Below are 12,398 nucleotides of genomic sequence, written 5' to 3'. Positions count from 1 at the left end.
ATGATTGCTTTTCTTTGGTGCTTGATCCAAAGCCCAATGAAGTCAGTGAGAGTCATTTCATTGATTTTAGTGAACTTTCGGATCAGGTCCTTAGAGCTATGCAAACCCTGCTTGGTTCATCAGGTGTTCATGAAAGATTTACATTTGAATAAACTCAGGTTTTTCACAGTCAAATTTCATTGCTAATACATAGGCAAGTTGTGAGTCTGTGGGTTTGTGCTTGCTTGCATGTGTTTGCCACAGTTTACTGATTTGCCAGACATGGAAGTGAGGATAGACCTCAACTGTGATGAAACAACATAACTATGAACTCAAACAAACCAATTTGCCCTTGTAAAATTGGTCTGTAATTTTGATGTGAAACCAAGTACAATGAGACAGTTCTCAGTAAGATGGGGAATTACAGAAGTTAATAATGTACCAGACCATTGCCTGCCAGAGTCAGAGGGGCAAGTTAACTAGTTTGTTTGTTTTTTCTCTTGACTTCCTGAATTTTAAACTGTTGCACCAAACAAAATATTACATAAAAGCAAACATCTGGTTTGTATGGTACTGTTTTGTGTAGGACAAAGAAGCACTGGAAGCCCTGGTTATGGTTGTAGTTTGGAAGTGGGTGTGGAAATCCAGTGTCCTAGGAGAAGGATATAATTTGCTTTACATAAACATTCACAACTTATCCTGATGGATTTTTTTTAAAAGGTTTACTAGGTTTGTGAGGGTGACAGAAGCTGGATGATCACATCTGGGTTTCTGGTGCACATTTGTAGTATAATTTTTCCACCGTCAACTTATTCTGAAATCCCAGATAGGATTCCTTTTATTGTTTTTTGTTTAGTTTATTTGTTTTTGGCATAAAACATTTTAGTCTAAGATGCAGGAAATTTTACGTAGTATTCCCAGCTTTTCACAGGGAGATCCCCAGCCCTCCTTTTCTGTCCTGTGTCAGCGCATTCTGTCTCACACTCTTATTTTATTTTATTTTTGCCGTCCCTACCATCCTTGTTTCCAACTTAGCAACTTTAGTGACTTTTTGGTTTCCCTAGCAAGAAAATAAGTGTCAAAGTGACCAGTGACCAATCTAGTGACGTTCACTGCCAAATACAGAGACATTCAGAGAAAGGAGTCACCAATATGTAGTTACAAAATCATTCACAAGCAGCTCAATAATGTTAATAAAATCCATTCCATGCTCTTCGTACTACATTGTTGTACACCAAGTCAATGTCATTGTCTCAATTGAGCATGTCCTCGAAAGGAATCACATTCTAGGGCTGAGATCACTATAATCTGCAGGCGAGGAAAAAAAGTTTGTGGAGGCTAATTAAATACTTTGCTAAAGCCAGGTGCACTTTGGAGAGAGCAGCACATTAGCCAGGGCTTGTTTTTACCCAAATGTGTTCTTTCTCGCTGATCCATAGTAGGTAACACCCCCTGTGATGCAGGGAAAGATGGCTAATGAAGCGGGCTGGGCAGGGGAGGCAGGTTAACCAGGGAGGAGAGCCACACGGATGGAAGGTGGAGTAGAATGCCACAGTGGGGTAGAGGGCACCGTGCCTCCCAGAATGAAACTCTTACTCCAGGATCAAAGGTGGAGTGAGCTTGATTTCAGTTCCCCTTTGCTCCTTCCCCTGGATTGGCCTGGGGTTAGCTGCCCAACTGTTTTCAGAAATGAAACCCTGGAAACGGGGGGAAGGGGTCCAGCTAGCAGAGTTGTTTGTTTTTAAATCTACTTTCTTAGCGCCCTGCAATGTCGCACTCAGGTCAGGCGAATGCCCTCTTCCCCCTGGGTTTGGGCTCTCCCTTTCACTAACCTGTTGGCTTACATCCAGACTGGCAAGAAAGGCGAGGCTCAGCCTGGGCTGCAGTGTACAGACCACCCTTCCCAATGAGCAGAGGGCGGCAGTTTCCTTCCCAATGAGGAGAGGGTGCCTCCTGATGTTGACCGTGTACTGTTTGAGTTGCTGCTGGTGTGCAGCAGAATGGAATTTTGGATTTTATCAACACTGTTGAGCTGCTTGTGAATGATTTTGTGACTGTACTCGCCTGTGCGTGCACGCGTGTGTGTGTGTGTATATATATATTATATTCTTCTCTGTTGCTCTGTTGAATTCTCTGGAAATTTTGTTTGGTGACATTTTTGACTCCTTTTGAGTGCTTAAACAACTACATCTAGCAACTTTTAAGGGCTTGTCTGATGACTTCCTGCTATGTGGAGCAGGCAAAACTGCTACCACTTCCATGCTTTTATTTGCCTAGTTGTGGGGAGAGGAGAGAGCACCTCAGAGTCCCGTCTTCTCGCTGTGACATCCACTCTGGCACTGTGGTTGGGATGTCCTGTTGGAGTATCAGGAATGGAGTTAACTGAGCTTTGAAGGAAGCCTTCTAGGTGATGCAGGTGGCTGTAATTCTCTCTTTTACATGCACACACACACCAAGAAGATAGAATTTTTATTGACATCATCTCCAATTGCCCACTTAGGCCTTCAGAGCTCCGAGAACCCCGATCTAATGTGCTCATCTGGAATACAGGTTATAACACAGGAAGAAGATGGAGCAAATTTGGGGGGGCTGGGAAACCTAGTATTAACAGTACGCGTTTGTTTGTATGTGCAAAAAATAGAAGAAAAATAAACAAAGACTCATTATATATTTGGAGTTTTCCATAGATATCTGGGTTCTTGTCTTGGAGCACGGACCTTTTCCTTAATGCGGCCCTCCCAATGAGCTAAATTTTCCACTGAAGTAAGGGAGTACAATTTCATTGCAATTAAAGATGCAGTGCACTCAGTAAGGTCAGTGCATAGTCTTTATAGATATGTCCTATATAATTAAATAGAAAATGATAACCTTTTCATTGTTTTTCATACCATCCTATAGAATTTAATAGGAAGTGTATTTTACTGCTCTTCAGGGTGATTCAGAAAAGTTTCAGTTAAATCCCACAGGTTTTAAGACCATAAGGATGGTCCAGTGCATTTCAATGTCAGGCATCAAACCTTTACGCTGTTTACTATAAGTGTCATGTTGCTGTAATGTTCTACATATTATAAATAAAAAGACTTTGCATTGTTTTACATCGTACACTCCCTCATATGTAAAGCGAGATGATTTGATGCTGATAATATGTAGCTTGGCTTACAAACTTGGCCTCCAGGTATCTTAAGAAAATTTTGCTTATTTTTAAAACCACCCATTTTTGGATGCAAAACAAGCAATTTGAGTACAGAAATTTTTAAAGCAAAGGAGCTCTTACATTTCTTTCAAGAAATGTCGCCTGTTTTAGAGGGAATAGTTTCTAAAAATATCTTTGCATTTCCAGCTTGAAAGGGATTTATATTTAGAGCTGGTGATATTCTTGCTAACCCTGAAAATGTATTCAATAATCTAGACTCTTCCTCTGACAAACTATTGATATGCTTTTGTAGAACACTTATGCTCTTCTAGAATGAAATTCACTTTGGAGAGAAAGATGGGCAGAAGGGTTAAGGCTCTGTGTTGAAGCTGTGTGGGAAGAGCCAGCTATGGCATAGTGAACGTGGAGAGGGCTTAGTTCCCCCTACTTGCCAAGGATGATTATCTACCAGCCTTAACGCACCTTACATGCAGCACGAAGGAGCAGTAGCAGCAACTCCAACCCCAGGATTGGAGTAGCAGCTCCAGACAGGGGGACCCTCCCATTCACCTATATAAAGCCTAATTATTCTGATCTTTATGCGAGTAAAGTGAATATCCCCCTTTATTCCTTGTTTCTGAATACAGCATGTTTTCTTTTGCATACAAATATATAACTTGTAATATTTATTTTTCAATCTTCCCAAATGTTGGCAAGCTTTTGTGATGAGACAGTCTCAGATTTTAATGCAAGCCTGTTTATTATATAGTAGTAATGTTAGTAAAACACTCTAAGGAGCTAATTTCAGACTTGTACGGTATACATTTTAAAGTGATAAGTTTTAGGACACTTGAGTGCAAACATATTTTACTTCAGTACTAAAATGAGAAAAATCCAAATGAAGTATTCTTGTAAAGAACAGCCTGAGTTTCAGAAAATTAAAATATGACTGGGAATAAAATGTTGTGTTGCCTAAGGCAGAAACTTCAATTAAATCCTTTACTAATAGCGTTCATTAAAGAAGAAACAAAACCCACAGCTCACACAGCTCAATGTATAAAAATATAATTGTCTAATAGAATCTAAATAACAAGCTAATTCTAAAATCATTAAAGCTATCCTCATCTCAAATTTGTAGCAGAAACCTGAACTTTATGTCAAAAATATTGCTATCGTAATGTAGGCTTTTTCCCTCGTGGTTTGAACAGTGCACAGTAATGAATATTAATGTGAGCTGTAGACTCTCAGTGGATCCATTTTCTTGTCTTCTTTTTCTGCTGACTCGTCTAATGCAAAGGAGAAATGAGATGATCTAAGATAACTGAAGCCACAGGCCCTCACTGTATATTATATGGATTCAGTATTATTTTCAGTAAGTGCCTGAAGCCATCAGATTGCTGCATGACCTGCTCGTACTAGGTAAATCATTTTTTCAATACAAAATAATAATAATAATAAACCCATCATATTTGTCACTCACTGACCATTTGAAATGCAGTGAAGGAGACATCATTAAGACAACATAAATTTTGCCTTGAACCCAGAAAATTATCAGTTGTGATGTGGCGATATGATTTGATTGAGAATTAAAATCATATTGACAAGAGTGAACAGACAAGGGAAGAGTCTCTGGGATGGGAATACATTTCTCTTTGGAGGATTCTTTGAACTTGAGAGTTATTCAACCCCACTAGAGGAGATTTGAAAACAAAGCACTCACTTTTTTGGAAAGTAAGAGTCAAGGTGAATAAATGAACAGTGGAGACCTTTTTTATATATATGTGTGTGTGTGTGTGTGTGTGTGTGTGTGTGTGTATATATATATATATATATACACACATACATGTATATATTTATATATATATATATATTGTTTCTGAATATAGCATGTTTTCTTTGGCAAACAAATATATAACGTGTAATATTTTTCAATCTATATATATATATATATATATATATATATATATATATATAATGATCACACACGTGTATAATATATTTAGATGCACACACTTTACATATTTGAGAGGTTTTTGGAGCACCACAGATCCTGACCAAATGTTTTCCTTGGAAGCACCCCACCCCTTCCCATCCCACTGAGAACTGCTATCTGTGACCTTGATGCATGACAGATGTTTGTCATTGAAGACAAGGTTGGTGAGGTAATATCTTTTAATATCTGTTAGTGTTAATGAGCTCCTGGAAGGCACTCGGATATTACGATGATACAGATGATAAAAGAACCTGTATCAATCTTATCTACACAGGAAAATTTCTTACTAGTTACACTGGTATACTTATACTGATATAGTTGTACTTTGTTTGCACACTCTTATTCCGGTATGAGTGTTTGGGGTCCCATCCCCCCTGATTGGCTTAAACTCCTTTCCCAGTGAGATAAGCTAACCCAAAAAATGCCCTCTTACCAAAAGACATTTGCCCATGTAGACAAGGGAATAGAATAGTTCTAGCACCGGGGTTCACTAAGATGGACCCTTGTATCCACTTAGAGTCCCATTGACTTAATTAGAACTTCACATGAGCATAAGGGTCTGCCCTTGTACATCTTTTCACAGGTAAAGGATTAATATTATCTTGATACGTGGCCAACATTAGTAGCATCAGAGGGCAGCAGAGGCACAACATAGCTTGAGACCCCAAGAAAACATTCTTACTAGCCTTTTCTAAACACCAAATACTCTCAGCTGAGACTGGTAGAACCTCTTCTGCTCCATCTCAAATATTCCCCACCCAACTTTCACCTAGGGCTAGACTGGAAGATGAAAGCCTCCTGCTCAAAAGAATATCATCTGGCTCATAAAATTCTGCCTCAGTTGTTGTTTTCCCAGAATGGTTTGTGTACAGAGTATGTGTATAAAAACAAATGGTACTGTATGTTGATGCAAACTTTCATTGGGTCTGTCTTGTATGCTACATAATTTTGTGTGAACACACATTTTTAATATAATGCAACAATTTAATCTTAAAGATATCTTTAAAGCAAAGCTCATGATCCCAATATTTGTGGCTTTCTTTGAAGCCCCCTCTCAAGCCATGTTCCCTAGACCCTCTGTTAGAAGTGACTTTTCTGAATTCTGCAGCTGTGGAGAGGATGGTTACTTTTGTGTAGGGGAACATCAAAGTGCGTAGCAAGATGCATGGGGCATGGCTGATATGTACTGTGTGGAGAGAAGATCAGGGGTTCAGATATGTTCTGTTTACAGGCAGAGCTGGGAGCACCCTTATTATAATGGAAGTGTAGGGCAAGGTTAATAAGACTTTTTTTTTTCAATTGCTTATAACTTTGCCAAACTTGAACCATTTGGAGTGAAATTTTCAATTCCAAGTATATGCCTCAGGCTGAATATTGTTGGAAAATTTCTTCCAAATGGCTCTATCATTTCTGAGAACAAGGCTAGGAAAAAAATACATTATGTGGCCTATTTAAAACATTCTGTCAACTTTTTACTTGAAAAGTTTTAGCACCCCTATACTTTGGAGCAGGGATTTGGCAGCCATTTTGTCAAGAATGTGCCATTTATTGTCCCCATGAATCTCTGCACAAATTTGGCCAAGTTGTAAGTCATTGGAAAATCACGGTTCAGTTCACATATGCTCAGAAAAAGGTTCTTAAATTCTAGTAGCTAAATTCCCCAAAGATTCAGTCTCCACTGAGTATGCAGCTGTTCAAGGCTACAGTGGATCTATAATGCTAAGTACTCTGAAAAATGAGGTTCTAGGAGTCTCAAATTGGGAACCCAAAATTACCACATATTTTGACCTTAATCTCTGTGCCTTAATTTCTTATTTGAAAAATTAGGATAATACCCCTTCATCTCATAGAAGTGTTTTGAAAATAAATTCATTAATATTTGAGTAAATTACGCATCCCCTTTGTATGTCAGAGACAGACTCATGAGGAAATTAATAATTCCAACATCAGAGTGGGGTTTGAATAGTGGGCAGTAACTAAGACATAGGGCCCCACATTGAACAAGGTGGATAAAACAAAATATTGAATAACTCTTTGAGTGAGCACCATCCATTCTGCTCACTCAGTGAGGCAGGGAAAATAGTATGGTTTCATATAAAGAAAGGCTGTATTTTGATTTAAAGGCACAAAGAGGTTGAAATAAGGTTGCCCAGTCAGCCTTAATTCTGGCATTTCCTAACTTTTCGGTGCTTGACTTTGTGACCTTATTAATGTTCTTTTAACACAGAGGAGGGCTTGTGTGTAATTCTGTAGAGGTTCTTATATCATCCTCATCATCATAGTATCTGAGCACCTTCCAGTAGTACATTAAGTGAAGTAACTAACAGCTTGTCACATGGGATTCATTCTACACTACACTAGCACTGATTCAATGGTATAGGAATACTGGTATACTATATTGGCAAAGAGTTCCTAGTGTGGACACAGCTACATTGGCAAAGTTGTGCTTTCTACTGGTATAATAAAACCATCCCCACACAAGCATAATGAGCAATACTAGTAAAAGCACAGTTTTGCCGATATAGTTTGTCTACACTAGGGACTTCTGGTGCGATCCCTGACCGATACAACTGTGCTGCTTCTTCACACCCTGGACTGACATAGCTTTGCTGGCACCAGTCTGTAGTGTAGACCTAGACCAGACCTTGTAGCCAGGGGGAGAACTCTGTGTATTTTGCAGGGGGTTCTTTTGGTAGGGTTTTGGGTTTCTTTTCTGGTTTTGTTTTTTATTTTTTAAATGTACATGCTGCTGTGAGTTTATATTGGGGAAAGAAGGGTAAAGAAATGTGCTTTGCACATGGAGCAGAAGATGGTGAGGTTTGTAATGGTCCTTAGTTCCTTTGTGAATTGTTCCTGACTCCTAGACCAGCCCCGAGAAGGTTCTGTTTCCTGCACAGATGAGCTTTACCCTATGGTAGAAAGCTCCCTAAGGGTTGTTAGATTCATGCTCACGTATGTTTCATTGCTGTATTTCAGATGGGCGATGACAAAGGCATGCTTTGCAGAAGCATTATCCTGTAGTTAGATTGTGAGGGATCATGGGCCAGGATTTAAGTGGGTTTTTAAGAACAAAAAAATCAAAGTAATCACAAGTTTATAGAGAAGGATTTGGTCAGTAATAAAGCTTAGAGCAATGGCTGATGGTGGGGCAATGATTTTTTCTCCCTCTTGTGTCCTTTCTCAGAGAGGAATGGGACAATTTAAAATTCTGTATAAAATTAAGTATAATGGAGGGAAAACCTGTTAGACTACCAAATGTGCACAATCAACTTGAGTAACTGTATGACCTCGTCACTCTGTCCTTCGTCCTCCCTTTCTCCCCACTCGTTTTTTGTTCTGACTTGTTCTTTTATATTATATTTAGACTGCAAGCTCTTTGGGGCAGAGACTGTGTTCCTCTTCTTTGTGAAGCACATTTTGGGGTATTGTACGATAATAATTAGTAATATTAAAAAGCCTCTTTAGCAGCTTCCATCACAAGCTCTCTCACACAATGGCAGTCACACTCCACTCATCCCTCCCTATGTCTTCTGTAAAAGCCTAAGAATATAGATGTACCTTGCAAAATGTCCTAAAGCTCATCCAGCCCAGGTTCTGGTGAATCCAGGGAGGAAGCAGTATTTAATTTACTATATTTAATATTACAGGTAATATAAAACTGGACATACATTATTTGAATAAATTCATAGATTTGTATAGCTCACTCAAATAATTTTGTTTGTATAAATCTGGAGCTGGTCAGGAATTTTTGGACAAAAACTAATACTTTTTTGCTGGAATGTATTCATTTTGACAGAAAGGTTTATCAGGTCCAGGATGGAATTTCTGATCAAAACTAGTGAGAGAGAGAGAGAGCCCAGAACAGCTAATAGCCTGGTGGTCAAGGTTCTCATCTGGGATGTGGGAGACCTAAGTTCAAATCTCTGGTGTAAATCAGGTCTCCCAGATCCCAGGTGCATGTCTTAACAGCTGGGTTATTGACTGTTCTGCTCATGCTCCATCTTACTGCGTGCTTCTGTGTCTGTCTGTCTCATCCCAATGCGGAATGAGAGAATTTTCACAGGTTAGGAAAACCATTTCCTGCCCAGCTTTATCTGCATCGGACAGCTGCCTATTTTTATTGTAACATTTTGCCAATATACTTACAGTGCATTTTTTTATCATTTCGTTTCCATCCCTTTTTTTTTCCCTTCCTTTCCTATTACACCTCTACCCCGACATAACGCTGTCCTCGGGAGCCAAAAAATCTTACCGCGTTATATCGAACTTGCTTTGATCCCCTGGAGCACTGCTTTACTGCGTTATATTTGAATTTGTGTTATATCCGGTCACATTATATTGGGGTAGAGGTGTATTTGTCTTATCTCTTTTCCCTCTCCATTTTCGGGGTGCCATTCCTTCAGTCTAATTTTTCCTTTTCTCCCAGCTTCAATCCTGATTTTCCCTGAGTTGCTCCTCTCTAATATTTTCCTTCTTTCCAAAAACCTTAAAACAAAGATATGATATATATGTTAAGACTGGTCATTTGTTCATACTAATCTCCACTTTTTTTCTGAATGGTTAAAGTTAATAAAAAGTCATTCTAGACATGCTTTAAGCGGGTTTTTTCTTACTTGAATAATTATACTGAGACAGTTGTTTAAAGTGGGTGATGCAGGGAGAGAAAGGCTTGTATATGGGACCTGAGAATCATAAACAGAGAAAAACAGATGTAATGATAGACATAGTTTATGCTTAAGATTTCTTTCAACACTTTTGGTTTTGAAAATTAAATGTCAGTTTTTAATTCTGTTTCAGCAACAAGAACAAGATCCAACTAACTTATATATTTCCAATTTGCCGCTGTCAATGGACGAGCAGGAGCTTGAGAATATGCTTAAGCCATTTGGGCAAGTTATCTCTACAAGGATACTTCGTGATTCCAGTGGCACAAGTCGTGGTGTTGGCTTTGCAAGGTACTGTAGTTTGCTTATTCACTTTTTTCATTCTGTATTATGTAAACCATGTGTCCATCAATAGTGTTCATCATAAGAAATGTCTTTTTCTAGCTATTGTCACTCAGGGTTCACCCAGACAGGAGGAGGAAGAGGTAATTACAGAAAGCATACCATACTTTTAATTTGAATCTCTTTTTAATTAAGAGATGCAGCGGGACTTTGGTAATTTGTGCTTTGCTTAGCCAAATATGTCAGACTCTCAACTAAGATTTGGGGCTAATTTTGGCTTGCTCTATGCACCAGTGCAGGGGTTCAAGTGGGAACAAGACTCCACTTTTCACTCCTTGCACAGCTATTGCTCCCACCTCCCCCACACCTGAGTAAGTGGGCAGGAAGTACATGGAGCCTTCTCATCACCACCCCTAATGATAGCCAACATCTGTGGAAGAATTTGGGCTGAAATCCTCTCATCACAGACCCTCCTTTCCACATCCCCCTAAGCCCTTCCATTAAGAAAACTTATAACAGTGCCTCAGGCTGATAATCAGACCTCTACTTCTGCTAAATAGGGCCTCTTCAAGTGCAAAGGGAAATTCTCCCGGTTAAAAGCAACAGAGAGTCCTGTGGCACCTTAAAGACTAACAGATATATTGGAGCATAAGCTTTTGTGGGTGAATACCCACTTCGTCAGACGCAGTGGGTATTCACCCACGAAAGCTTGTGCTCCAATACATCTATTAGTCTTTAAGGTGCCACAGGACTCTTTGTTGCTTTTTACAGATCCAGACTAACACGGCTACCCCTCTGATACTTGTCTCCCTGTTAAGTACTGTATGAGCAGAACCCCACCCTGGCCTCTATAATACAGTTTTTGAGGCTAGGTTTCCAGAAGGAGGAGTTGTGGGAGGGCTCCTGCACTACTGAAATACCTTTATTTGCATCAATTTTTCTGAAGAAAGAGACCCATCACTCTGTATTGTGGGTGCTTGGCATATTCTGGCTCATGAGCCTGTTTCCATTTTGGAGAAAAATATATTTTTGATCCTCCATAATAAATCCGACACCAAAAGCATTTGACATCTAGATGGGAATGGTTCTCCCTTAGAGTCAATAAGATCAAACACTATTTCCATGGTCCACTCAGCTCTCAAATACCCTGCCCCTGGGGGTCTGCATTTCCTTTTGTTATTGGCTATTTGACTATAGCAGATTTCCATGCCAAGAGTTCTCATGTGGCCCTTTAGCATTTATTTTCTCTGTCTCTATGTCCAGCATTAAGCCTAGATCAACTCATGGTCACTCTTGAAAACAGTCAAGATCTCTTTTGTGTGCAAGCTGAATGACCAAATTTGAGAACTGGATTGGAGATTTCTGTTAACAGTGTCTGCAGTAAGGAGCACTCCTTGAATTAAGGAAGTAGATCCTAAAAGATGTATGATTAAGCATATAGATGTGCCACAAAAACACTGATGATAGGTAGAATTAGTCCTCTTGGATTTCGAAGACCAGATGACTGGATAAGCATTTCTGATATTTTGTCTATATTGTGGTAGTTTTGTATTTGAAAAAGTAGGAGAATATAAAATTGTTGGCACTCTCATGGACTGTACAGAGAAGAATCTGAACATTGTATGCCACCTGACATATAGTCAGAAGTCTGTTGATTTGTTCAGTGAAATCCAAATATTTTAGAGAGTGGTTTCACTGTTTGCTTATGAGAAATTAACAAGACGATAAGGTCTCCCTGAAATGGTTCTCTTCGTAAGTTGCTTCTCATTCTGTTATACAAGAGGGATTTGGGGCAAGATTTTACCCTAAACTCTTGTGGCATTAGATGCCAGAAGAGCATTAAAATTCTACCTGGAAAGTGCACAAGAGATATGCAAATCCAAATCACCATTTGTGTTGTGGGTGTGTTGGGGGAAAAAAGACCTTAGCTTCAAAATCTGTACTTTCTAAGTGGGTTCTCTACTATACTAAGACTGAAACAACTCCATGTGTTCATTTAGAAATATGGCTGGCTTTTACAGTAACAGGAGAGGAAACCTATGTAGATGAGTTGTATAAGACCATATTCTGACATCTATCCACATATACTCAAGTAGTGCAAGTTAGATGTCTGAACATTAATGGGTGAATGCCTTTTTGAGACTGAAGGTTTTTAAGGGACATACGAATTAATGTACAGTAAGCTTTCAGTTCTTGTGTCCATGATGTTTAGGAGGTTAGTAGAAAGTAACCTCAGAATAGATTTTTGTCAAGTCCAGATTTGAATCTGAGACTAACGCAGTGACTCAGATCCAGCAATCCAGAGCCTTCTCCAAGCTCTCGTGGTTCTCTGATTACATTTGTGAAC

At 39.2% G+C, this 12,398-nt stretch overlaps 1 protein-coding gene across 3 annotated transcripts in view; it reads left to right on the top strand.

Annotated features, from left to right (window-relative positions):
- The window catches only part of RBMS1 (RNA binding motif single stranded interacting protein 1), a 198,684-nt gene that overhangs the window by 151,868 nt on the left and 34,418 nt on the right, over window positions 1-12,398 (top strand). For all 3 annotated transcript variants that reach the window (XM_045032038.1, XM_045032039.1, XM_045032040.1), the window contains exon 5: window positions 9,903-10,060. In XM_045032038.1, the coding sequence (XP_044887973.1) occupies window positions 9,903-10,060 (158 nt within the window). The remainder of the gene's footprint in view (window positions 1-9,902; window positions 10,061-12,398) is intronic.

This window comes from Mauremys mutica, chromosome 10 (genome assembly GCF_020497125.1).
Source record: "Mauremys mutica isolate MM-2020 ecotype Southern chromosome 10, ASM2049712v1, whole genome shotgun sequence".
Taxonomy (NCBI): domain Eukaryota; kingdom Metazoa; phylum Chordata; order Testudines; family Geoemydidae; genus Mauremys; species Mauremys mutica.
This window is presented reverse-complemented; position numbering and strand designations above follow the sequence as displayed.